The following is a 27,965-nucleotide window of genomic DNA, read 5'->3' as shown; positions in this document are numbered from 1 at the left end:
CGTCAGCAGGAGGGGCTGTGCTTGCAGTAATGGGTTCAGGCTAAATGGGAGAGGGCTGAGGAGAAAGAGAGGAAATAGTAATTTTCTAGAAAGGAGAGGAAAGAGGTAGGATAGTACCTGGGGGAGGAGGAAGTTGTCGAGTGAAGGATTCTGCTGCTGTTATTATTGTTTAGAATGAGATGATTTCCTTGTGCTTAAAACCCAACGGGCTTTCCACCTGAATATATTGCATCCATCAGACTTATCTTCTCACACTCCTGAAACTCCATTCTAGTGGCAATAAATTTACCAGATATGAAGTCCAGAGGGATGAAGAAAGCTGGACCAGAGACATCAGGGGGAAAGACAGCTCAGCAAACGTTTGGGAGAGGAGAAGTGGATGAAGGGCTGGAACCTGGCTTAGCAAAGTGGAAGAGGCTGCGACCTGGACTTGGGGAGGTGGATGCTGACAATGAGCTTGCCAGATTGTCCTCCAGAGCCAAGACAGAACTGCATGGGCCTTGGGTATAAGACACCTGATTCAGGAGCACAGGAGAGCAAACCCCTGGGTGTCGGAGCTGGAATCTCAGGATGAAGCTGTGCAGGAGGCTCATTCATGGTCATCTCCCCTTCTCCTCTGCCTTCTTTTACTGCCACTGGGAAGCCTGAAGCTTCACACCAGGAGACTTATCTCCCATCAGCTTCTGGTGAAGTCCATTCCCACTTGGTCTACAATGCTGATGTTTGCAAACCACATCAAACATTGCTGTCTCCTGGGAACCGGTAAATATTGTGGTTGGTTAGAATGGAAGCACTGGGATGAGAGGAGGCTTGTTGGAAGAGGGCATCAAGGGACAAAAAGTGGAAAGACGTCTGTGTGTTTTCGGTAGGGAAAGGATGTTTCCCAGGAGAATGTGTTACATTGAACCATGTGAAATGACCACCCTCACCACCATTTTTAACCATTAAAATGGAATTTTATAGTCATACTAATACGAATTTTACTTAAGAAACATTAAATCTCTCATGTATAAACGCCCTCAGTCTTTCATAAACCAAGCACACAAACCCATCAACACCATCCCAGCCTCCCTTCCTCCCTGATTCTCTTATCTCTTGCTGTCCCAAACAATAAGAGAAGAAACAAAATGGCCAGAGTCCTTCAACTCCAGGAGTCTAAGACAGCTTCTGATCATTGTTTTAGGACTGCGATCTCTCATTAGGAAGGCCCCCAGATGCAAGATCCTAGTTGTAGCCTTAGGATCTTGCAAAACCAGAGGTAAATCATAAACCCCAAAAAACCGCCCTCCTGCAGGGCCTAACCTGTTGTCTGAAGCCCACAGCTAATTCAGAATCCTCTGTAATAGCCTGAAAATAGATGTCACTGTGCTAGAAAGAATCATCTGTAATTCATAAAGGATAGAGTTAATTTCATTCAATAAAAGCTGTGGGGCTGTGGGATGTACTAGGTTTTCATTGACTATAATGGGTACATAGGCATTTAAGGATAAATAAAGGGGAAGAAAGGAAGGAAAAAATGTTGGAGCATTATGCTTTTAAGTTTAGATCCTCTGGCTAGCCAAGAGGAGATAAGTGGATATATTCAGGAAAAATCAAGACTCTAGCTGGGAGCCATGCGGTCATCTAAAAGTCTGAGTTAAGGGCAATGAGCCACTTGAGAAATAGCAAGAAGTGCTGGGGCCAAGCTTAGTTCCATGAAGCAGGAAATGGCCAAGGCAGCGACCAGAACCGAGCACGTCTCTCTAGGCACAGAGCCTGCAGCCCCCAGCCTTCCTCCAGCTTCCCCAGTCACCACCACGGGATCCTGAGATTTGTGGCTGAAGGTTTTGAGTTCCGTGTGCTCTACTGTATTGCCTGGAAAAAGAATAGTTTAGGAAAAAGCACATTCCTCATTGAGACCGCAAGCTCCAGGAACAGCGGCACGACTCAAAACCAAGTCCATGGTATTTCTATGTGCAGTTTTCTGCCACCCCACCTGCCTCATGAGAGGATAGCCCGCTTCCTCCTCACAGAAGGGTCTGCGAGAAGTAGACCCTTGGGTACGGTCTTTAGAACACATTTACCCTTTAAATTGCCTAGTGGAACGTCTCTTGTTAAATCTTTCACACCCATACACACAAAAGTGGGTTTTCTGATTTTTAATTATTTAAAATTTTAATTTTTTATTTAGAAAGAATTGTAGAATCATGGGAATTTGCAAGTGTAAGTAAAGATAGTACAGAGAGTCCCATGTACCCTTCGCTCAGTTCCTCCAATGGTGACACCTTACATAATTGTAATATCAGTACCAGGAAATTGACATTGTACAGCATGTTTGTGTGTGTGCGTGATGTGTGTAGTTCTGTGCCATTTACCACATGTATAGATTCATGTCACCACAACTGCAATAAAGTTACAGAATGATTTCACGAAGATCTCCCTAGTCTCCTTTGTGTTTATACCCATTTCTCTCTCACCACTAGCCCCTCAGTCCTCGCCCCTGGCATCCACTAATCTTTTTCCCATCTCCGTGTATATTATATAAATGAAATTGTTCCCCGACCAAGCTGAGGGTTGGGCTGCTATTTCTTGTGGCCCAATAACGAGATGCAGATGAACTGGGGAGGAAGAGAGTTTTTATTTCTGTAACCAGTTACAGGGAGAAGGCCTGGAAATTATCACCAGACCAACTCAAAATTACGAAGTTTTTCAGAGCTTATATACCTTCCAAGCTGTATGTCTATGTGTTAGTGCATTCATCTAAAGACATAAGTGATTAACTTCTTTTAATCTGTAACTAAGGTCTGAGTTCTGAAGACCTTCCTCTGGAGCCTCAGTAAATTTACTTAATCTAAATGGGTCCAGGTGCTGGGGTGATTACCCTTTTTATGTCTCCTGCTAAACCATGGAAGTTTGAGTAGCTCCTTCAGACCCCCAGTAAACTTGTTTGTGGAGGCCTGGGGAGTTTCTTCAGACCCACAATAAAACTTGTTTAATCCTAAGTGGGTCCTGTTAAGAATTCCTTCATTATTTTGTCATGGCTTAAGGCCCAGGAAAGGCCCGGGCAAAAGTCCTGATGGGCTTTTGTTACATCCCAGCCTTTGTATAAGGCCACTGGCTTTTAATATTTAACTTAACCACTCAGTCAGTTCTGAAACAGTTGTTAGTGAGATCCGGCCTGCCACAAAAATCATACAGTATGTGACCCTTACAGATGGGGTTTTGTCACTCAATGTAATAATCTTGAGATCCAATAAGTTGTTGCATGTGTCAACAGTGGATTCTTTTTATTGCTGAGTGAAACTCCTTGGTCGATGTACCACCATTCATTTAATGATTCGTCAAGTGAGAATGTTTTGGCTGTTTCTAGCTTTTGGCTATTACAAGTAAAGCTGTCGTGATCAATCATGTGCAGGTTTACTGTGGACATTCCACGGAATTCCACAGGGATGAATTTATTTTTAATTCCACTGGGATGCATGCTCAGGAGTGCAATTGCTAGGTTGTTTGGTATTGTATGTTTAATTTTTTTACTTAACTGCTCAACTCCTTTCCAGAGAGGCTGTACCATTTTACATTCCCACTAGAGTAACCCAGCTTCTGCACAATCTCACAGACATTTGGCATTGGCAGTAGCTTTTGTTCTAGCTACTCTCATAGATCTGTAGTGGAATTTCATCATGACCTTTTTTGCGTTTCCCTAATGGCCAGTCATGAGCCATTATCCACGTGTCCTCTGCATATGTTTAGCCCATATTCTATTGGAATTGTTTGATTTTCTTACCGTTAAGTTTTTCATATATTCTTTACCAATTCTAGTTATGAGCCCTTTTGTCAGATCAGCACTTTGCAATTGTTTTCTTCCAGTCTACAGCTTGTCTTTCCACCCTCTTCAGAGTGTCTTTTGCAGAGCTAGGGTTTCATTTTAATAAGGTCCTGTTTATCGATGTTTTTCTTTTATAGATCATGCCTTGCTGTCATTTTAAATTACCTTTCACCAAGCCCTAGACCCCAAAGATATTCTCCTATGTTATCTTGTAAAAGTTTTATTTAAATGTAAAGGGATATTTCATTTAAATATAAAAGCTTCATTTAAATGTATAAGGGGTATAAACCCTTTACATTTAAATGTATGATCCACTTTGAGTTAGCTTTTGTATTAGGCATAAGGTTTAGGTCAAGGTATATTTTTTTGCTTATGGATAGCCAATAGACCCAGCACCATTTGTTGACAAGACTATCACTTTTTCACTGGACTGCTTTTGCACCTATGTCGAAAATCTGTTGACCACACCTGTGTGGGGCTATTTCTGGGCTCTCTATTCCATTCTATTGATAAATGTATCTCTCCCTCTACCAGTATCACGGAGTCTTCAGTAAAGTAACTATATATTAAGTATTGGAGTCTGATAAAGTGGCAGGTCTCATTTTATCTTCAGAATTGTTTTAGACATTCTAGTTTCTTTGCTTTCCTATGTAGATTTTAGAGTAATCTTATCTATATTCACAAAAAAATCTTAGTGAAATTGTGATAGTAATTATGATAAGCCTGTTTACCAATTTGGAAGAATTGGCACCTTTCTTATTTTGAGTATTCCAATCCATGAACATGGTATGTCTGTCTTTATTTTTGTTTTTTATTTTTCTTTTCAGCACTTTGTCTTTTTCAGCATACGTATCCTATATGTATTTTTTTGGATTTACATGTGAGAATTTTATTTTGTTTTACTGATTGTATGAGATATTAGATTTTTAATTTCAGTTTCCATATGTTCATTGCTAGTATATAAAAATACTATTTATTTGTAGGTGTTGGCCTCGTATCTTGCAACCTTGCTTATTAGTTCTAGGAGGTTTTTGTCCTGGTGTTTGTTTGTTTTGTCTTGCTTTGCTTTATTTTGTTTTGTTTTTATAAATGCCTTGAGATTTTCCATGCAGACTATCATGTCATCTGCAAAGGTGACAACTTTATATCTTTCATGTAGATCTACATGCCTTTATTTTCCTTTATTTCCTTGGCCAGAACTTCCAGTACTATGTTGAATAGAAGCAGTGAAAGGGGACATCTTGTTTTTTCCCAGATCTCAGAGAAATGCATTCAGTCTTTCACCATTAACTGTGATAATAGCTGTGGCTTTTTGCAGATGTTCTTTATCATATTAAGAAAGATCCTTTCTATTTTCAATTTCCTGAGAGTTTTATCACAAATGGGCCTTGCATTTTGTCAAATGTTCTTTTCTGTATAAATTGATATAATCACATAATTTTTTAAAATTAAGCCTGTTAGTATTGTGGACTATAGGGCTTGATTTTTAAAGTTTTAACCCAGCCTTTTACCTTTGGAATAAACTCAACTTGATCGTAGTACATAATTATTTTTGTATATTGCTGAATTAGATTTGCTCTGTTTTCTTAAGAACGTTTGTTTCTCTATTTATGAGGGCTATTGGTCGTATCATGTTTTGGTACTGTCTTTGTTTGGTTTTAGAGTAAGTATCCTACTTGCTTCATAAAATGAGTTGGGAAGCATCTCTACTTGTTTTCTAGAAGAGCCTGTGTAGAATCGATGCTCAATTTTTACACGTTCGGTAGCCTTTTTTAGTGACACAATTTGGGCCTTTAGATTTTTTTGGGAGTTTATAAATTCTAGTTTCTTGATAGTTATAGGGTCATTCAAATTGCTTCTTTCATATTGTGAGAACTGTGGTAGCTGTGCTTTTCAATGAGTTGGTTCATTTCACCTACGTTGTAAAATGTATGTGTGTCAAGTTGTTGGCTGTATTCCTTTAGTATCTTTCTGATGTCTAGGGGTGTGTAGTGATAGCCTCTGTTCACTCCTTACATTGGTAATCTCTGCCTTCTCTCTCGTTTTTTGTTAGTCTTGCTGGAATGTGACAATTTTTTAATCTTTTCAAAGATGTACCTTTTGTTTCACTGATTTTTTCTGTTTTAATTTAATTTCTACTTTTGTCTTTATTGTGTCCTTCTCTGCTTGCTCGACATTTATTTTGCTCTTCTTTTTCTAGTTTCTTGAGGTGAGAGCTTAGATTACTAAGACATTTTCTCTCTTAAACCTCAGCTTTAATTTTTTTTTAATCAAGAAGTAAGGTTTTGCATGGTTTCAATTCAACTAGTATGCAAGAAAAAACTTTTCACACACGTGGGTATTGTGTAAAGACGTAGAATCCTACTATTCTTTTAAATGTTCCAATATTTAACATTGTACCAATCGCTAGAATGCACCATTTTCAGATGAGAACAAATCTAGAGGTTGAGTAGTTTCTTTATTAACCAAACGTTATGGTGAAAGCAAGACAGGAAGCAAGCCTTCTTACCCTCTTCCCACCCCCACGCTGCTCTTTCCACAGCAGCATCCAGCTGTAATAGCTGTCCTCAGGGTCTGCAGCGGGGGCAGTCCAAAAGGGACCTGGGTGGGCTCTATCCAGTCTCATCCAAACCAGCACGTGACAGTCCAGCTTTGAGAATAGATGTAAGGAGTGGCAAGATTGAGGGTCTGTGATGGCATCTGTTGTCCCCACTCTGTCCTTGGGCTCCAGCCAGCCCCCCCCCGGCTCTCCACAGGAGGCCCTGGGTGGTGGTCATCCACACAGAAAGTCAGCCCAGTGTCTTTCAGGGGCTGCAACCTCCAAAGGGCTAATACACAGCAAACTTCAACAGAACAAGGCATCCCAGCCGTCTTTACAGTATCCAGGGTCAAACCAGCACTCTGCCACTTAACAGCTGTGTGACTCTGGGCAAATGTATAAAGGTCTCTGTACCTTAGTTTTCTCATCTGAAAAATGGGATGATATTGGTATTGATCTCACAGGGTTGCTATGAGGAGTAGTGAGTCTCTGTGTGTAGAGCTCTCTGAACAGTGCCCAGTATGGCATAAGCTCTAGGTCAGCAGTATTGGCTGGCATTTGCCCTTATTGCCCCATCAAAACTCCTTCAGTCCTCTCTGCTTAAAATCCACTGCCTTTGATGCCAGAAGAGTAAAGAAATTGGCAATTATCCTTTGTATTCATTTCTACCCTCTCTCTTCATTCCCACCATAAAGTAAATCTTTTGGTAGCCAAGAAAAAGAAAAGGTTTTCAACAACATTGTTGACACTTGTTCAAAACGCCAGCGGCAGGGGAGGAATACGCTGAACCAGTCTATGCAGAATGCAGACAGGTTTGTGCATAACCTCCCCATCCACTGCATGCCATCGAATGAATGGTTCAAACACAACTGGGCACTTTCGTTGAATTACAGTTTACAGTGTATATAAACAGTTTGTAAGTGAGGAGCACTCCTCTAGCAAGCCAGCCCCCACCACACCCCCCAGGTGCAATATCCACATAGACAAGGAAGTTTTTTGGACGAATTTGACTCAGAGCATCAGAGCTGCTAAAGATGGCACTGCCTGTTTGTGGAATTCAGACGCAGGCTTCACTATGAGCCTCCAGTAAGCCTGTTAAAATAGTAAAGAGGGAATCAAGAGGGCTGCCCCAGCAGTGTGTCTCCCAGCCTGTCTTTCTCCGGGCTCTCAGAAGGTAAGGCTCTTAACAAAAACACACGCGCAAGAACTTATCAGGCCCTCATGACCTCTGCCAGCTGAGTTCTCATTTCCCTGTCTGCTCCCAATGCATCTGAAAACCCTACCTCCTGCCCAATGTAAGTCTAGTTCCTCATACCAGAATAATTTGTTAATTTTTTCTAAATTCTAAAGTGATGCCGCAGATAGCAAACTCTGAGTTTGACCTGTGTTCTCCTAGAACACATGGTAGATAGCAATGCCCAATTCGTAGCAACGGGGCATCTCTGAGCAAATGTCTCCTGCCAGCTGTTTGCTGCAGTCATTTGGATGTTTGCTCCTGTGCCTTTCGTGTTGTGGTTAAGCAGCCTATTTCCCGTCAGGATCACTGGCAAGAGGTTGGGAACAGAATGGAGGAGGGAGACAGGGTGTGGTTCTGTAAGAATCAATGGCTCTCCTCCTCATGGGCTGTGTAGACTTGAACGAGGTCCCCTCTCCAAACCTTTGTTTGCTCATGGCTGCAAATGACAGCAGCCTCTCTGCTTCACAAAAGGGCATATGAAGCAACCCTAGCATGGTCTCCAGCAGGCTCAGCGGGCATTCCTCCTCTGCCCCCACCGTATCCATATGGCCGCTCTGTAACTATTTCTGTGTTTAAAAGAGCTAAACCTGCCTGTTTTCACATTTATTATGATTCTTTCACTTCATAGGTCTATCTGCACATTGAGTCCTCACAATTCAGATGGAAAGAGTGAAGGCTTTTCAGAACATCAACTGATTAAGTGAGGCCCACCCACACTCAAAAGGGCCATCTGCTTTCATTACATGGATATGCTGAAGACAGATTGTTGAAATATTCTTTGTTTTTTATTTAAACTTGTTGCATAATGTTGGTTCTTTTGAGGTGATTTTCAACTAATTTTCAGGTCAGTTGAATGTTTCATCTTAACGATATAATGGTTGAAAAGGAAAGGAAGTCATCACTTACCCACAGTGGTGGTGAATTCCCATTGTGTTATCAGCCAAGGGAAGGGATTAGGGGGAAATATTTCACCCAGAAAATCAGAGTGGTTGGTTGACTTTGCCTTTTAGTTATTAAGGGTACTAATATATTTTTTATCAATAATGACTTAAGGCCCCTAGAAGTTCATGAACCTGGAGTGGGTGTGTACTTCCCACTCAGTTGTGCTGTGTAACTTGCACCTGAGGGTAACACGAACTCTCCCTGGGCAAGATGTAATCAGGGAAAGGAAGGAGAAAGCAGAGCTCAGAGCAAGCAGAAAGCCAAGCTGGAGATCAACAGAGGCCTCAGGGGCCATGTTTGCATCTTCCACAGAGGGGCAGACACATTCCCCCTTCTTCAGTAAACACACACTTCCAAACATGCAGACACACACATGCACACACAGAGACATGCACACACCACACACACACACACACACCACACACATACACCACACAGACACACCACACGCACACAACACACACACCCACACATACACCACACAGACACACCACACACACACAACACACACATACACCACACACACACAACACACACACACAACACACATACGACACACAGACACACCACACACACACCACACACAACACACACACACACACATACACACGCACACACAACTAGTTATGTTTCTGAATATTACAAACATCCTTATAAAATGTGAAATGTACAAAGAACAGTTCCTGGAGCTTCTGATGGTTCCTGGCTGACCTTGAGGTTGGAGGTGAAGACACATTAAGGGCTTAACGATGGGGAGATGATGACATAATCACTGTGGAGCCACAGTGGAAGAACTGAGACTCAGCACTGGTAGACATCTCTGTTACCAAATGAACGCACCTCCCTAAAGAGCTCTGGCTGTGAGTCAAAGGCTTCATTTGGGTCAAGACAGGGTTATTGTACAAAAGGCCAAGTTTCATTCTGCAAATCCACATCCACATCAATATTTTAAAGTGATTTCCTCCAAGTTCTGTGTAGAGCAAGCCAACAGAGGGAAAATGGCTCTGGGATATCTGTCGAGGTGCAGACGGACTGACCACAAGCCGCTTGTCCCCAGCGTAGCCCTGGGCTCCCTTCTACCACAGTGGCCATATCTGTGAGGTTCTGCCCTTGCCCTGGGGCCACTGCATCAGTCAGGGTTCTTCAGAAAAACGGAACCCATGGGAGGTATACTTATAGCACACACAAAGGCTTTATTATATGGAATTGGCTCATGCAATTATGGAGGCTGACACATCCAACATCTGTAGATCCAAGGTCCCAGTTCTAGTCCTGTGAGGATTCTCCTGGTTAGAGACTTTTCTCTAACTAGGGAGAGTGTTGGCTTTTTGTCTTCAGTAACAGTCTACTCAAGCCCTCAACTACTTGGGTGAGGCCCAACCCCACCAGGAAGGGCTGTCTGCTATCCTCAGTCTGCTGACTCACATGTCAATCTCATCCAGAAAGTCCCTCACAGACACATTCGGAATAATGTTTGACACATATGCTCCAGCCAAGTGTACGCATACAATTAACCATCGTAACTGTCTGCTAGACCCCTCTCCTTCTCTGGAAACCTTCAGGACTTGAGGGGTCAAGCTCATGTGTGCAAACTATGACCAACACTCATTTTCCTGAGAAGAGGCCTTAGACAAAAAAATAGCATGCGCGCACATTTACTCAGATATTGACTGTCTGTTGCAGCCTTTGCACTAAACAGAGCCAAGAGTAGAGATAGTGCAGATTAACTCAGACCCAGAAACTTGGGGAGGCACCCTGGGATCCTGGAAGCAGAGGCTGGGGGGGCAGAAGGGAGGGAGAAAGGAGGTGCATTTACTCTGTTCTTCTGAGACAACACTGCTCTCCCGCAGTGCACTGGTTCTGCTGGACAAAGGGCTCACTTTGAGTTGGAATCTTAAAACTGCATGTTCTTTAACTATATTGCACCTGCTCACCAGGCTGAGGACACTAATTTGTTGAGAAAGTGAATGTATTTCATTTTTTAAATTAAAAAACATGTAAGGTCATATTACATAATTATGATATGTAATACATTTATTCAAATCATATTTAAGTTTAAGCCCACATGATTTTCAAAAGTATATAAATATAATTCATAGTATCTTTTAATTTTATTCCCATAAGCCTAGATTTGATTTAAAGTCTGGGCGCACAGGTAGAGAAATGTTTTTGTTGTTTAGCACCTGCCATTTTATCTTTCCCCAACTTTTCATTATGGAAAAAGTACAGATACAAAGAAGAACAGATTGTACAACCCCAGTCCTGTATCCACCACCTAGAACCAATCATCACCAACATTTTGTCATATCAGCTGATGTGCACGAACTGTGCTGAACCATGTAAAATAAGTTTTAGACATCAAGACATTTTACCCTTTAATACTTCAGCAGCACCTCCTAAAATTAAAGCCATTCTCCTAAATAAACATGATGCCATTATCACACCTAAAGACATTACCAAAAATTCCATATCATTCAATATCCCCTTTAATTTGTAATTTCCTCCAAAATGTTTTTTTTTGTGTGTGTGCTGGTTTGTCCAGCTGGGAGTCAATCTGGATTCGTGCTTATTATTACGCTTCTTTTCAGCTGTTCTCATACCAGAAGAATCCCTCACCCTTTTTCTTGACATTGATTTTTTGGAAGAGATCAGGCAACGGACTGCAGGACGCCCACACTCTGATAGTCGAGTTGTTTCCCATGGTGTCATTTAACTTCTTGCTCAAGCCCTTCTTTCCTGTAAACTGGAAGTAAAGTCTAGAGGCTTTGCAGTTGATTCGACGGAAGCCTCTTTGGCAACCACACAGCACCAATGAGGTTGTGTGCTTCTTTTGCATCACATAATGCTAGGCTAAGCCAGTACTAGTAACAGTGAGTTTGATTTTCCTTTAAGGTACAACCAGATGTCTCCACAAAAAAATGAAAAATGGAAAACTTTTTTTTTTTTTTTTTCTAATTAGCACCAGTTCGCCTGCACACTTTCGCCTAAGGGTTTGACACCCACTAGCACACACTGGCTGGCTTAATTATTTCACTAAGGGTTACAGAATAGGGATGTCCTCATTCTCCCATTTCTAAGTTTATGAGCTGGCATTCTTCTGTGAAATTGCTTTCCCTTGTGAACCAGAATGCAGAGGGGGGAGACTTATTCAACAGAATTGTAGAGAGGGCTGTTTCTCTCCAGAGCAGTGGTGAGAGGAGATGGTCTCTACAGAGGCACGGAGAGCTCCTCATCAGGGTCTAGTGACTGAGCTTTAAGGCTCAGGGAAGGGGCAGTGTATGAGGTGGGGCAGTGGGTAAGTGAGAGGCCTGTGTGTGGGGAGACCCACTGAGGACAGGGATCTTTAGGGAAAGGGAGCCTCAGTGGCTATTTTGGGAGGAGACATGACAAGAAGAGGGAGCAAGCAGGGTTCTATGGCCCTGGTCATTTTCTATTTTTGACTGAGGAACTGATTCCTGGGTGTGTTTAGTTCATGAAAACTAGAAAAGCAGGAAACAGGATTTGAGCACTTTTTCTACGTATGTTATACTTCCATAAATGTTTAAGAAATGCACTGCAGGAATTTCTTAGAAATGTCAGTCACATTACAGAAAGACACAGGAACCATCTGGAACATTTTGCCAAGCATGTCTTTCGTCAGAATTAGGTTTCTATTGATGCTCATAGGTTCACATAAACCATCAAGGATATTCGAAAGCACCAACATCACTCAGAGGAATTTCAGTGATGCCGTGGTCAGATTCTGGGTCTCTCTCAGGGAAACCTTCCATAAAGCATGAAAGTCACATTACTCCTCGGGGCTTCTGGAGTCCAATTTCGGAGACTAGTTTTGGAGGCATGACCACACCTCAAGTTTACTCTATTATATCAGGGTTATAGACTTTTTCCAGGAACCGAGACCTGGGTGCCAGTTACAACAAACCTCAACCAGTACCCTAGCAGTGAATTTTTCATCACGGGAAGCAACAAATTGAACAGATTTGTTGATGAACTTACTGGCCATTTGGGTAACTACAGACACAGTGGCCACAGTATGCTGTGTTGTTATCCCGACTGTGAGGACGCCACATGTTCCCTTCTTCTGTTGACTCGATGCTGTAGGAGTCTAACAAAGGGAAACACACGCAGGCTCATATGCAACTTGGGACAGAAGTGGCTTCTCAGAGCCGCGCACCGACACTCTGAGCAAGTTGGAAGGCCACAGTACCAGGAGGCTCCACAGTGGCACCTGCAGCGTGGATTAGGTGAAAACGCTGGGAAGTCCCCCAGCTCCCGGGGCCAGAGCCTTTAGGGCCGGCAGCCTCCACAGGCGGGGTCGCTGGCTTCCTTCAGCTCAATTGCTGAGGGCTTGCATTTCTCAGCAGGGAACAGGAGTGCAGCCAACTTCCACTCTTGCCTTAGTATGTGACGGGCCCTTCACCGCTCAAACTGCACCCCAAGTAAGCATATGCACCCTGCTCCAAGGGAAGGATGTGCTGGGTTCATCCTCTGGAGGCAGGAGGGCAAAAGACAAGAAGTAACCAGCCGCCTTTGCATGAAGCATCCCCACCTCGGTGCAGCTGAGCTGCGGCCCCAATTCTGCCGGCCCAGGAATACGCAGTCCATAACAGGCCTCTCCTTCCTCCTTCCTTTTTCGTCTTCTTCCTCCACTTCTCTCCTCTCTCCTTTCCCTCCTTCTCCTTTTTCTTTCTTTTTCTTCTTTCTCCCCAAGCTTCCACGGCTGCTTCTGTGTTCGCTCAATCACGGCCTTTGCCACCGATGGAAAATTTGGCAGTTTCCTCCCTGGGATTCTTCTGTTTGAAGCCTTCACATGAATTTTTCTTTTTCTTTTTGCCACACAAAAGGGGCAAATCCGTATGAGGAAGGGGGTCGCATGGGGGTCGGCTGAGATCCGCCGGTCGCCAGTCTAGGAGGGGCGCTGCTCTGTGCTGGGGAGGACGCTGGTGCACCAGCAGGGGCTGGGGGGAGAGTGCCGCCCCCGCCTGGAGCCGAAGCCTTTGCGTGCCTGGCGGGTCGAGCACAGAGAGGGAACAGGCAGGCGCCGGAGGGGACCAGGGCCGAGAAGCCCAAACAAAAACACTGTCCGGCGCCAGACGCCCACCTACAACCCCAAGCTGGTGGTCGTACAGTTCCAGAAGGAAACGGTCAGGGTCGGGGCAACGATAATGATAGTATTAATCCTATTAAGAGTCGGCCCAAACCCTCGCCGTCAGCGCGGCAGGCGCCGGCCCAAGCCCAGTTCTCGGACCGGGTTCGCCACCTGTTCCTGCTGGGTCTCGGGGCGCCCAGGGTGGGCACCTGGAGCTCGCCGGATGAGGACAGGGTCTGGAGGCCGGCCTAGAGACAGGGGGCGAAGAGCGAGCGGACCCTAGGGGATTGGCGGGGTGGGGGAGAAGGGGTGCAGGGTGGGGGCGGGCGGGGCGCCGGGAGACCAGGCGGCTTGGGCAGGAGGTGGGGAGCGGGAGGAGTGCGAGGATCGGGGGCGGAAGGCGGGGACCAGGGGGGCGGGGAGAGGTGCGGGAGTCGGGGACGGTCAGGGGAGGGGCTGTGCGCGGGTCCCGCCCCGGCGGGCCGCTGGAAAAGTTTCGTCTCTGACTCGCTCGGGCAGAGGCCGAGGAAGCCGGTTCTGGGGACAGGGGACCGGGACCCGGGAACCCGAAGGCGGCGGCAGGACGTGTTGGAGCAGGACCCCAGGCCCGGGAACGACTCCGTGGCGAGCCCCGAGATTGCCGAACCTCCGAGCCCAGCGGGCATCCGAGCGCAGGACCGGGCGCCCAGGCACCGCAGCGCGCCCCCCGCCAGGATGCCGGTGGCCCCAGCGCCCTCAGCCGACGGAGGTGAGCGGCAGGTCTGAGCGGGGAACGCGGACGCAGAGCTGGGGTGGGGGGCTGGGGGCCGACGGACCCTGTCCTCATTTCCGACAAAATCGCCACCGATCCCCGGCGCGACAGGGACCTGGGCGCGCCGCGGCGGCCGGAGCGCTCCACATCAGCACCCCTCCCCCAGAGCCGCTGCAGGAACGCGAAGGAGGCCTTTCCACTGCACCCGCAGCGTTCACAACTGGCTGGAGCTGAATACCTGGATGAAAGTGGAGAGGTTGTTGGTGGAGACATTCCATCAGTCGTTTTCCTTGGACCGTTAAAAAGTTGGGCGCCCTCAGTGCCAAGGCCTGGGGACGCTGGACGTGAGAGAGGGTTGTGGTCGTTCGCCTGAGAAAAAAATCACTCTTTTAAACAATTTTTGCCAGAAAATTAGTTTTTTACTAACACTTCTCAAACAAGGCAATTAGGGCCGTCAGAATTGATGCTGGAAGACAAGTCCCGGCAATGCAATAATGAAGTTCCCATGGAAAGTCAGTATGTTGTGTTCAGAACTGAGATAATGGCTAGAGAAGGGGCTTTGGGCTTTTTGAGTCTCTGAATAGCCTGTCTCTCTCTTTGTTTCTCTCTCTGTCTCTCTCTCTCTCTCTCTGTCTCTGTGTGTCTCTTCCTCTGACTTTCTGGCTTTGGACACTCCCAATTTCTTTGTGGTGTTTTTATATTTAGATATAAGAGAGGAACTTCTTGTTGGATTTTTTAAGGGAACACACTTCGTTTTGACCCTTACAATAAAGAAAGGGGAGCTATGGGAACAGAGACCTCTTTGGAAGGTTATTTTTAAGTGGAGACTCACCCTGTATATAGTACCCACTCCTAGCTGTACCTCTGAGACCTCTAGAATTAGGCGTCATTCTAAAATCTGGACATTAGAAGTCACAGACTTTGTATATAACCACATACTCATAATTTATCTTTTCGATATTTTTTATTCATAGACAAAAATCTCGCAGGCATGGTTAAGAAAAATATAATTCCTAGAAAGTACAAGGGAAGGATTATGTTCTGCAGATATGTGACTAACAAGGATAGCTGGCCATTCCCAGGGCTGATGTTGGTTGAGGAGGTGGTGATGGTGTGATGTGTGTGTGTGTGTGTGTGTGTGTGTGTGTGTGTCATGCTTGAGGAGTTGTGGAAGTGTTCATATCTGTAAAGTATTGTTTCGTGGATGCAGAGCTCCGTGCTGGGATGAATGACTTTGTTGCCACAGAAGAATCACACATCAGGCTTTTTTCATCAGCAAACCAGTAAACATTCGCTCTAGGCCTCCAAAGTCACTCCATTACCTCACACCAGAGATCCAAACTGAACCTAGCCCTTACGAGCCTCCCCTAAGATTTAGAGAGAATGATTTCTCAACCAGTTTTCATCTTTGAAAATGCCATCTTCCTGTTTACCATGGTGAATTTTTGTCCAATGCATGAGTCCCCGATTTTCTACCAGATGCAAAGGGTAGAAACTACAGTTTCCTATAGGAGAAACTTTACATAGCTTCTTATTCCTAAAGATCTTATTTCTCAAAATTCAGGACTGGTTTTCCTCTTTCTGGAAATTATGACACTGATTTGATTCCGTGATATCTCTTTCATCTTCCTCAATACCTATACTGTATGTACATATTTTTATTACCGAAAAAAAAAAAAAAAAAAGAGAGAGAGAGAATTTGAGCACGCCACAATCTTGGAAAATCTGAGGTTGCCCTGTTGTCGAACCGTTTAACTGCCAGGACTTTGTACTGTTTCCCAAATGTGACCAGAGCTGGGCCACCAGCCTTCTGCAGTCTGTCTCCCTTAGCCAGAACAAGGGTGCTGCGGGTTCATATTTGACTTCCTAATTCCTCTCTTATCAGTTTTGAAGCCATTTCCTATTATTCCTCTGCCATATGTTTTCTGCCAAATTAATTGCCTTAAGATTTTCCTTAAGCTTTTGGAGATAATATAATGTTTGAAAGAAAAGGAAAAGAATAGACTGAGTGGAATCACATCTAGTTTCAGCTAATAACATGTTTCAGCTGTTGTTACTGTTATAGCTACTGGGCATAAAGTCTTCTTCTCTTTTTTGAATCCTATTTTTGAGGAATTGAAGCTGTGTCTATAAGAGGGACATGACGACAGGCCAGTTGGGTCAAATCGGTGAAGAGATTGTCCACTGCAGATTGGTGCCGTGAGTGGATCTTCACTGCCTGAAGGCCGGGCTGGGGTCAGCTCACACAGCGAGGTGAGAGTCCACTCCTCAGGCAGTAGATGGTGATCTTTGGCCTTGAAGGTGCCACTCCATTTTCCTGGCTTCAGAATTTTCCAGATATTTCAGTGCCCCCAGAATGGCATTCTACGATTGTGCTGGCATGGAAGCACGAGGCAGTTTGTCTCTAAAACATGCTAGAGAATCCCCTGTCACCATCTAGGCAAAGAACCAGTGGCAAGGTGGCAGCCTCCCAAAGAGCTCATCCCTAACGTGATGTCCTGGAATCAGATGGCAAGGACACCGGCCAGCTCAGTCTCTTCCAAGCTCTGTGACTAAGGACAAGGGACCCCACTCCCCAACCTCAGTCTCCTCTTGTGTACATTCAGAAGGCAGATGCTGTCATGGGGGCTGTGTGTGCTATGTCCATGGTGCAAGGTGGCACACATGTCGAGTCACCAGGTGAGACTGCTGCTTTGGAAAAGGATAGGAAGGATCTCAGATAGACTTTGAGGGCAGGATGCCTCTTACTTGAAGGTGCCTTTAGCTGTCTGACAGAGCCTGTTTCCACAGCCCTGTGGATTCATGCCTGTGGAAATCTTGAGAGTCATTTAATCCTATGCCATCATGAAGAAACAGCAGAATGGAGAATGTTTAAAAAGAGTCATGGACAGACAAGGGGGTCAGACACCTCCTGGATCAGACGCACTTGCCTCTCCACACACGTCTGGAAGCTGAGGACGGCGTTCATGGAGGCAGATGCTCGCGGACAGGGACTGAGTTTTCTGGGGCACAGCCTCCATCTCTAGGGTTCCCTGGACTGTGCCCAGATAGCTCATAATGGCCCAGCCTTATTTGTGACAAAGAAGGACTTGTGAAAAAGCCACCGGGAAGCAGTAGGTCTAACCAGAGAAGTGCACTGACTTCCATGCTCTGAAGAAGAAAAGGGAGAAAAGATACGAAGCTCTCACCTGGGTTGTCTGTAACAGTTGTTATTTCTCAGGGAAGCTGCATTAATGGGCCGAGGATGTGTGGCTGGGTGTGTGAAACATGCATTTTGCAATGGACTATCTCCAAAAGCAGAGTGAGGTCACCCAAGAAATACAGAGCAAGGGAAAATACTCATTAGCAAAGGAATTTTGCTGGAGCCGTGAAACGGCCGACTCACTACTTCCTTTCTACGTTATTTTAAATGAAATTTTTTAAAATCTTGCTTTCCAAGAAATTTTGCTTGTTGGCATATGTTTGGTGTCTTAATTCAGTTCGGAGGATGAACTAGTTAATTTCCCTGGGAATACATGCCTATTAAAAACATCCTGCATCTGACCAAGAGAAGTTTCTTACTATCTTCTTGTGCTTTTATGTGGAGAGAGAAAGGGGGGTGTTGTGAAGGAGACCAGACTGTGGAAACATTTTCTTTATTTTTTCTCTTTTTCTTCCTTTTATAGTTTGTTTACTTTTCAACTTGACATGGGTAGAGAAAGTGAATCGCTAGCATAGAAAACACATCTGGAATCCATCTGGCCTCGTCTCTCTGGCTCACGCTCCCCCCAGCCATGCTTCTCCATGGAAATGGGGGGAAGATAGGCACCTCTGACCCTTGGCAGGGTCTGACTTGGGGTCATCCACAGCAGACTCAGCTTTCAGAAGTTGTGTTATTCCTTCTCAACAAAAAGAAAACGTGTTGGTATTAAAATGCTTTGAAGTAGTCTGGATGATCCCAGCTTAGTGAGGATCACATGGAAACCCTTAGGTAATGGGGTCTTTACTGAGTAAACTCAGGGAAGCTTACATGTGAGCGGTGTCTCTCAGTAAGATGCAGAAGATGCAGACAATCAAATACTAAAGTCTCTTGAAGAGCTGGGTGGTGGGCGGGGTCTGCCCAGGTGGTCAGGGAAATGTGTTAGTGCAGCACTTGAAAGAGAGTGGAACGTCCAGGCAAGGATCTGCCATGGAGGCAGGCAGTGGGGGCGGCCCAGCATCAGTGTCTGTATTAGAAGACCACCGCTCATGAGGAGGAGCGTCTACCCTGCAGCTGTCCATACTCCTGTGTCTTCAGTAATGTGCCCAGCTTCCTGAACATACAGAAAACTAGTCTGCAGAGAGCCACATGTCTCCGCATCTGAGTGTTCTAAGTGTTCAGGTGGAATTTAAGCAGCAATCAAATTTACAATGTCACGGCCAGCTCTGGACACTTACCTTTTGGAATAAAGCACAGCGTGAAGACTAATACTGCATCAGTCTTGCCCTCTGTTGGGGGCCACCCTTCCTCCCCACACCAGTTTCGCAGGATGGGCTGGCCACAGTCTGGAAAGCTCAGTGCCTCCGAGTCCCAGACACCAACACACCACTCACAGATCGGCATTGGCCCTGCGGAAACATGGACACGTGTTTGCCGAGAGAACATCCTCAGTCAACCCAGCAGTGCTACCTAATGATAACACATGGGCCGTGGAAGAAATTACCCCACGTCCATAAACAAGAATGAAGAGAGGAGAGTGTATCTGCCCACACCATGAGAGCAAGAAGGAAAATTCAGCACGCACGTGCATCTATGTGCATGACTCATGCAAGCATCATAGGGAGAGGACAGCAACGGACACAATTGTATCCTGCAGGGTTCTGTTCATGTGAAGTCAGAAGCGGGCTAAACTCACCTAGGGGAGAGTCCTATCCCAGGTAGGGGTCATGCCTGGGGGAAGGTGGTGACTAGGAGGGGCACAAGGGAGACTGTAGCCCCACCCTATTGCTGGCCTGGGTGCTGGTCTCACTGATCTCTGTGTGGTGGGGCAGGCCAGCCTCCCAGGCCTGCTGGTACCCGCAGTGCCTGGCAATGTTAGTACCTATGCGCCAGAGTGGCTGACTCTCCTCTTGCCCTGAGCAGGGCTCACTGACTCCAGGAGCCTCAGGCTGCAATGGGCTTTGAGCTTTCTTCTAGCAAACTTGAGATCTGTGGCTGGTACCCCTCAGGAGCAGAGGGGAGATCTTGTCCACGAGATGCTTTTAACTGTGCACAATAATGTGTAGACACATCCAAAATCAATCTGGCCTTTACCCCAGCACTTAACTCTTGGGATGAGGACTGCTTTGTAAATGTTGATAACCCAGAAAAAATGAGCTTTTAGATTCCAAAGCGAATCAGATATCTTCCACTTATGCAAAATGCGGAGAATCATATTTAACAAAACATGTTCTGGACAAATATGCTTCTTGAGAGATGAATATTTAACTATAAGGGAAATGATAAATCAAACGTTAATGGGAAAATATGTTTGCCCTCAAGATTCATGGTTTTGATGGGTCTCTGGCACATCTTTTTCTATGTTTATTGGGATTATTTTATTGCTGGTTATTAGTTTTTAATTGTTTGCTTGCTTTCTGCTCTGCTAAATTTTGTACGAGCTGTGGAGCTGTGGGTCTGTTCACCCTCTGCTTTCAACTCCCGGGAGCAAGTCCAGGTCTGGCTGTTGGATGCATGGCAAAAGCAAAGGTGTGGAGAAGGTTCGGAGGAGCCAGGACATGTATAAAATGGTAGTGTCAGGTTATCAGGGGGGAAACTGAGGCACAGGAGGCAAGCTGAGTTAGTACAAGAACAGTCTGAATTATAACCATATGCCAGTGTTACCTAAAAGGATGAGGAACATGGAGCTGTGCTTGAATCCCTACCTAAGCTGGGGAAAGGGGCCTCAGGTATCTCTGACATTGGAACCAGGGTTTGTCTGCAGCGTGTCAGTTTCTGAGGTAGAAACCCCATAGAGTGGTGTGGGTATCCCAGCAACGCTGTAGGATAAACCTGGCCACTGCGGTGTCATGGACAGCTGGCTGCCTGCCAGGTGAAGGCCCCTCCAGTTGCTGTGTAAGCCGGGAAGTTCGTCCTTTCGGCAGCATGGCGAGGGCTCTGGCCCCAGCGGCTATGGGAGGGAGGCTGCTGACACAGGGCACTTCTCACAGACTGCCTGTGCTCCGTGCCTTTTCCATGATCACGAGTCACTGTTCATATGGAAAATGGCAGAGCCGTCGTGGCACCCATTGGCACTGTGCTCTGGTACTGGAGGTGACGGGAGACAGCCGGGGGGCCCAGGTTGTCCTCACACTTGGCTTCATGCCAGGGTGCATGCCAGGCACAGCACACATGTCCCCGAGAGGTCCCTGATCAGGGCTGGAAACCCAGCAAATTGAGAATCAGAAACAGTGATTTTCCAGTCTCTGTTCACAGATAAATAAATAAATAAATAAATAAGCAATACAAGGTCGGACGTGGTAGCTCACACCTGTAATCCCAGCACTTGGGAGGCCAAGGCAGCAGATAACTTGAGGTCAGGAGTTCAAGACCAACCTGGCCAACATGGTAAAACCCCATCTCTACCAAAAATACGAAAATTAGCTGGGTGTAGTGGCAGGCGCCTGTAAGGAGAATGGCTTGAACTGTGCATGGAGGTTGCAGTGAGCCGGGATCGCGCCACTGCACTCCAGCCTGGGTGACAGAATGAGACTCCTTCTCAAAAAGAAAACAAAAATACTAAAGGGACAGCATCTTTTGAGCACCCGTCAGTGTACAGGATGCTGGGGAGAGTACCGTGAACTTACCCAGGTGAAAGTCCTCCCATTAATGGATAAGCTCAATGCTCAGAAAATGCTGCTGTCTATGGTATTGTTCCTCTTAAAGAGACAGTTTGCAGTAGTTTTTCAAAAGGGGCATGCAGCCTCAGAGAAAAGTCACCAGGGGCTGGGATGATTCCAAAATGTTACAGAGCAAGTGGAATTTGACTTGAGGCTTGAAGGATGGGCAAGATTTAAATAAAAATCAGAAACGGTAGAGAGAGAAGGGCTGGGGGTGGGGGAAGGCTGCCCACTGAACTGTCCTGTTCGCCTCCAGGAGAATCTACAGGCATCATGGTCTCTGCTCAGGTGAACGGTGAGACAGGTAGGGCTGGCGGCTGGTGTGGGTGAGCCACAGCTTGGGAAGGCAGGCCCAGGGCCCTGCGCTGCCTGTCATGGCTCATGAGTGATAGGGGAGACCTGGACAGGCAACCTCTTCTTGTCCTGCATCATCAGCCAGATGTGGAACTTGACTTTTTCTTTCTGCAGTTAGCAGAGGGCCTTGGCCAACACATAAGGCTTTCTGCCAGCACTTGGCATTCCAGCTGACCTCCACCCACGCCTCTGTGACTTCAGGAGGCGCCAGCTAGGAAGGGTCAGGGCAGTTTCAGGCAGAGCACAGACATCAGCTCAGACATCCCCTCCTGGGGTTTCCAGAACAACCAACACCTCTAAGCTTCAGGACACTGGAAAAAGTCTTTGCAAAGTAGCAAGGGGCCATCTCTGGAAATCCAGGATCCCCAAATTGATGTAGGGAGAGAAGGGATTTGACAGCTTCCACTACTCTAGAGGGTCACAAGGATATGGAAATCATTTGGAGCCACCTCTGCTTCTCAGTCCCAGACAGGCAAGCCCCCGATCTTCAAGGGAATGAACCTGGTAATAAACTCACGGGTGGATGAGATTCAGAGTCTACCACACCCTAAAATGAAGAGCCCATAGTATTAGTGAGTGGTTCATGTGTCTCTGAAGCAAATTTAGGGCTGTGGTTTAAACATTGTGAAAGTTAAAAAAAAAAATTCACTGTATATACACAGTGGGCTATTTTAAATTAGCCTCTTCTGAACTTAATTAGCTATTTAAAAACTCAAATAATAAATGGTGACTGGGTGTGGTGGCTCACACCTGTAATCCCAGCACTTTGGGAGGCCAAAGCGGGCACATCACAAGATCAGGAGATTGAGACCATCCTGGCTAACACAGTGAAACCCCGTCTCTACTAAAAATACAAAAATTAGCCGGGCATGGTGGCACGCACCTGTAGTCCCAGCTACTTGGGATGCTGAGGCAGGAGAATCGCTTGAACCTGGGAGGCAGAGGTCGCAGTGAGCGAGATGGAGCCACTGCACTTCAGCCTGGGTGACAGAGCAACACTCCATCTCAAAAAAATAATAATAATTAAATAATAAAATAATAAATGAGTCCACTGAAAGCGACTTCTACCTTGGTGGTTGGGTGTGCGGCCTCACCGACATCACAGAAGGCTGATCAATATTATCAGTGTGGCTGAATGCAAGTATTTGAGGTCTGGTGGGGGAAGAGTTGGAATTCAGAACCCGTCAAGGCCTTTGCTCACCACTTTCCCTTTCTTGCGGGGAACACTCTCACCACCGTGCTCTTCTTGGTCATCTGCAGCTTCCCAAATGTGGCACTTCTGTTGGCTGACATGCACCCAGGTAGTTCTATCTGTATGTAGGGCTCTGAATTTTAAGCCAGACTCAGAGTCGGTGTGATTGGCACTGCTTTCCTGTCCTTCCTTATCCTCCATAGACTTGGGTCCCTTTTTTGCAGGTTGGTGTTCCTTGTTGCTCACAAGTGCAGTGTTCACATGGGCACTGCCCAGGAGGCTTGCACTGCTAGTCCCTCGATGGCCACATGGTCAGGCCTCAGGGCTCTCTCCCAGGCAGACCTACAGCCCGTTCAGACCTGATTTCTGGGCCTGGCTCCAGGGGACACTATCTGGGAAGTGCAGGAGCCTCCCACAGTATCACTGGGAAACTCACTAGGGAGGTCTTAGAAACTGAGCAGGCATCCTTGAGGTTCCATCCTGCTTTTTTGTCCTGAGAAAATCCTGTTTCTCCCTGGATGACTGGGATAATGGGTTGCCAGCTCCCAGGCCCTAGATGAGGGCTAGTTAGCATTTTCTAGTGCTTGGAGATTTCCAGACGGAAGCTGTATTTAGGTCTGTGTATCTTTGTTACAGGATTCAATAATTCATGCACTAAATTTCCCTTCCCAGCAACTCCAGACACCAAATCGCTTCCCATGGTCTCCCTCAATCACTTAGGAACTTAGCCTGTGTCTAAAGATCCTCTCTGCAGCCTGATGTGGCCAGTCATCCCAGTACTTCCACATTTTCCATGCCTTTCTCGAACAGCATTGCCGTGGCCCCTTGGGCTGCGATGATTTTATCAATGGTCACTCCCTCTTTTTATCTGTTGGCAGGAGCCCTCGCTGGAGTCTGGCCTGCACACCTTGCTGAATGAAGCTGGAGCCTTGGCCCTGCTTCTCTTTGAAATGAATGTTCCTTGGGCGCCCTCTCCTGGATTTTGGAGCTAATTGTCTGTGAATGCCAAGTGATGGCTACTGCCCACCCGCCGCGCCCCCAGCCCTCGCGGGGGAACGAGACCATTCAGGAGCATTATCAGTACGTGGGGAAGCTGGCAGGCAGGCTGAAGGAGGCCTCCGAGGGCAGCACGCTCACCACCGTGCTCTTCTTGGTCATCTGCAGCTTCATCGTCTTGGAGAACTTGATGGTTTTGATCGCCATTTGGAAAAACAATAAATTTCACAACCGCATGTACTTTTTCATCGGCAACCTGGCTCTCTGCGACCTGCTGGCCGGCATCGCTTACAAGGTCAACATCCTGATGTCTGGCAAGAGGACGTTCAGCTTGTCTCCCACGGTCTGGTTCCTCAGGGAGGGCAGTATGTTCGTGGCCCTCGGGGCGTCCACCTGCAGCTTACTGGCCATCGCCATCGAGCGGCACTTGACCATGATCAAGATGAGGCCTTACGACGCCAACAAGAAGCACCGCGTCTTCCTCCTGATCGGGATGTGCTGGCTTATTGCCTTCACTCTGGGCTCCCTGCCCATTCTGGGCTGGAATTGCCTGCACAACCTCCCCGACTGCTCCACCATCCTGCCCCTCTACTCCAAGAAGTACATCGCCTTCTGCATCAGCATCTTCACGGCCATCCTGGTGACCATCGTGATCCTCTATGCACGCATCTACTTCCTGGTGAAGTCCAGCAGCCGTAAGGTGGCCAACCACAAGAACTCGGAGCGGTCCATGGCGCTGCTGCGGACCGTGGTGATTGTGGTGAGCGTGTTCATCGCCTGCTGGTCCCCACTCTTCATCCTCTTCCTCATTGACGTGGCCTGCAGGGTGCAGGCGTGTCCCATCCTCTTTAAGGCCCAGTGGTTCATCGTGCTGGCTGTGCTCAACTCGGCCATGAACCCGGTCATCTACACGCTGGCCAGCAAGGAGATGCGGCGGGCCTTCTTCCGTCTGATCTGCAACTGCCTGGTCAGGGGACGGGGGGCCCGCGCCTCACCCATCCAGCCGGCACTCGACCCAAGCAGAAGTAAATCGAGCAGCAGCAACAACAGCAGCCACTCCCCGAAGGTCAAGGAAGACCTCCCCCACACAGCCCCCTCATCCTGTATCATGGACAAGAACGCAGCGCTTCAGAACGGGATTCTCTGCAAGTGAACGTCTCCATGCGCCCTGCTCTGCAGCTGCGTTCTTATTTATTGCATGCATCGCTTCCACAGGGGCCCCTCGAGACTGTGACTCGGGAGGGCTACCTTACTTTGACCAACAGCCTGCTCAGGGTGGATGTCTCTTACAGAGAAGGCTGAGGAATCACCACCCCATTTCAGTGTAGACAACGTGCCTTGTCCACTTTGGGCTCCAGAGTCTTTCAGATGTACTAAGCTGCTGACACCATCCACAGCCTTCTGCTGAATCCTAGACACCCTCCCTAGTGTTCAGAGAGGGAAGGTCATGGGCCATGCAATGCTGTGTGATTCTCCATGTGCCTCTGAATGGTGTTTCGATGATTTTACACTACATTTCCTGTGCATAGAATGGATGCTTGTATACTCGTATCTCTCTACGTTACACAGAATTTGTGTTCCAGGTGTTTGCCATGTGATACCTACATAGAATCTGCATACAACACACAGGTAACAAGTTATACAGCTGGGTTTGGACTGAACCCCGGGACAAGGACATGGTTGTGAACTAGGTGGACGTGCCATCCCTGGTCTCTTTACACTGACATGAAGTCTCATGTTAATCAAGCTTTTAAAGTCCAAATTCCCAAAAAAGGGCTTGTCCAAGGCTGGCCCCAGATGTGCGTCTGACTACACCAGAAGCTTCAGTCATTTGTCCCTGCGTAATTTTAATCATATCCCAAAGCAAAATTATGTGATGGTTTTCGGGTTTCTGCAAATCACAGAAAAGCCAGCCAAGATCACCCAAGAGCTCGTGCCCCCAGACAGGCCAAAGAAAGAGCCCATGAGGGAGCAGCAGAAGCAGATAGCTGGTCTGGCCCACCTTCCCACGCCACGCGGGCAGGGGTCTGCTTCAGGAAACGGAAGGTGTCCAGGAAATGAGCAGAGATTCGCAAGACAGCACTTTAATTCCGTGTTGAGTTTGTTTCTGTGTAAGAAAAGCACCAAGTCAGTAATCCCCCGTGGCGTCGCAGCTGAGTAGCTGTGGCCACCAGTAGTTTCACAGCTTCCTGAAAGCTGGTATTGATCATGACTATCAGTGAAAGTAGTTTAATTGTCAGGTTAGAAAATGTGATCTGGCAGTTTATACATTCTTCAGAGTGATGTAATAATAACTACATGATACTATAATTTTACTTTTCTACATAAGTTGAACCCATAGCCGTCTGTTTACCTTGTAAAGGGATTACTTAGAAGACATTTTTGTACATCCTCTTCCCCAAGGATTGTAGGTATTAAACAAATAAATGGAAAGACAAGTAAACACGTTTGTAGAACTATCATAAGCACACAGTTGCCTTGTTGAGTTCTCTGTAAAAACAAGGACAAACCAACCAGCCCTCAAAAGAAACTCACATCCGAGTCGCCTAAAGTGTTTTATTTAGGTTCAGTGAGCATTTGCCTGAATAAAACCTAAAAGAGTGGTCTTAACGCATTAATACTTTTTTCTAAGAGAAATTGATTCCTGTTCATCATCTGATGCAAATTGCTCTTGTAAAGAGACATTTTTGTGGGTTCAGGGTAACTCACCTCCATGGACTGACCAAAGACTTTTCTAATTTTTGTTACTGATGAGATGAAACCTATCTGTAAAGAGATCTTCCCCAGGAGCATTCCTGTTGCCTTCTTGACATCACTGAAAAGTAGCTTATTCTCTTATCAAATAGCATGAGAAAACCCAGGGCATTTCTAGGAAAGTAAAACATTAAAGTTCTGGATTAAGAAAACGACAGTAGGCTGGGTGCAATGGCTTTATGCCTTTAATCCCAGCACTTTGGGAGGCCGAGGAAGGTGGATCACCTGAAGTCAGGAGTTCGTGACCAGCCTGGCCAATATGGTGAAACCCCGTCTCTACTAAAAATACAAAAATTAGCCAGACGCAGTGGCACGCACCTGTAGTCCCAGTTACTCAGGAGGCCGAGGCTGGAGAATTGCTTGAACCTAGGAGGCAGAGGCTGCAGTGAGCCGAGATTGCACCACTGCACTCCAGCCTGGGCAACAGAACGAGACTCTGTCTCAAAAAATAATAATAAATAAAATAAAACAACAACAAAATACATCAGAGAGCCAAAAATTCAGTATTGCATTTTCACATAGGCAATGAAATGACTTTAGAACTTTATGTTATAGTTGTGAGTTGCTTTGGGAGCCGTGGAGCTCTCTGTAGCTACTGTTCATAACACTTTATTCCATAACCCTGACATCCCCAGTATCTAAGTATCTCAGCCTTCATCCATGAACTCTACTAGGGAGCCTGCTCATTCTCACTTGGAGGTATCAATATTTGTGGTGTGACATGAGGCCCCCTTGAAATAACAAGACTTTTGAGCAATCTGAATTAAAAATACAGCAAAAAAGTAATTGTGCTCATTTGCTAAATGCAAAAAATAATCACCTTTGATACCAATATGCCTAACCAGCTAGCCAGCTGGAAGTAATTTAGCAGCTGAATGTTTCAAAGCCCTAACCCTGGAGTTTGGAAACAGGTGGTCTTCTATGCTGCAGGGAAACTATGCATTAGATCTCTTTTCCGTTAGAAACCTTTATTATTTCCAATGTATGTTTGTTAAAAAATAAAACCAAAGGCTTTGTGTAAACCTGCTCTTGGAAGTCCGTGTGACGGGACTGTTTTCACCAGGCACCGTCCCACCGCAGTGATGTGCAGTATTGCAGGCTTGCTTCTCCCCTGTGTTTCTCAGCATTTCAGGAATTAAACCACATTCAGAACCCGGAAGAGCCTTCCCCCTTCTTTCTTCCCCACTATCACAGGCGGTATTTTAATGAAGCTTCAGTGCATTGGGTACTATTTACACCAATTTTGATAGGTCATACTGTTTTGAGGATGGCTCTTTTGATAGCGAGAAATTCGTAAGACCTATCGCGATAAAAGCACAGCTCAAGGACATGGGACCTCTGGTCCTGCCCCATTTGCTGTTGTTTACGCAGCAGGAGAGAGCAGGTCAGAGCCAACCCTTGCACAGTGGCTTTCTCCATTTTAGCCTCTGTCCTGCGTCCTCTCTAAAGAGGAGGCCAGTGCTTGGCAT

At 46.3% G+C, this 27,965-nt stretch overlaps 2 protein-coding genes across 3 annotated transcripts; both read left to right on the top strand.

Moving 5' to 3' along the window:
* The first annotated feature begins 294 nt into the window (after positions 1–294).
* Positions 295–17,976, top strand: CUNH9orf47 (chromosome unknown C9orf47 homolog). The gene is given in 8 exon segments (XM_037738470.1): positions 295–504; positions 12,395–12,530; positions 13,235–13,377; positions 13,479–13,719; positions 13,722–13,886; positions 14,115–14,360; positions 14,530–14,553; positions 14,556–17,976. Coding segments are annotated over 8 exon segments (1,275 nt in total). The 3' UTR covers positions 14,666–17,976.
* Positions 14,272–27,523, top strand: S1PR3 (sphingosine-1-phosphate receptor 3). 2 transcript variants are annotated; one of them, XM_037738452.1, is made up of 3 exons: positions 14,278–14,360; positions 18,029–19,259; positions 23,625–27,523. In XM_037738452.1, the coding sequence occupies exon 3, from the start codon at positions 23,759–23,761 to the stop codon at positions 24,893–24,895; it is 1,137 nt and encodes a 378-aa protein (XP_037594380.1). In that variant the 5' UTR covers positions 14,278–14,360; positions 18,029–19,259; positions 23,625–23,758; the 3' UTR covers positions 24,896–27,523. The 2 variants fall into 2 exon arrangements, with proteins under 2 accessions (XP_017383969.1, XP_037594380.1); XM_017528480.2 differs by lacking the exon at positions 18,029–19,259 and having other exon boundaries at positions 14,272–14,360.
* Positions 27,524–27,965: the final 442 nt, after the last annotated feature.

Source organism: Cebus imitator, unplaced genomic scaffold (genome assembly GCF_001604975.1).
Source record: "Cebus imitator isolate Cc_AM_T3 unplaced genomic scaffold, Cebus_imitator-1.0 Scaffold53, whole genome shotgun sequence".
Classification (NCBI taxonomy): domain Eukaryota; kingdom Metazoa; phylum Chordata; class Mammalia; order Primates; family Cebidae; genus Cebus; species Cebus imitator.
Note: the sequence above shows the minus strand (reverse complement) of the source record. Positions and strands in the feature narration are given on the sequence as shown.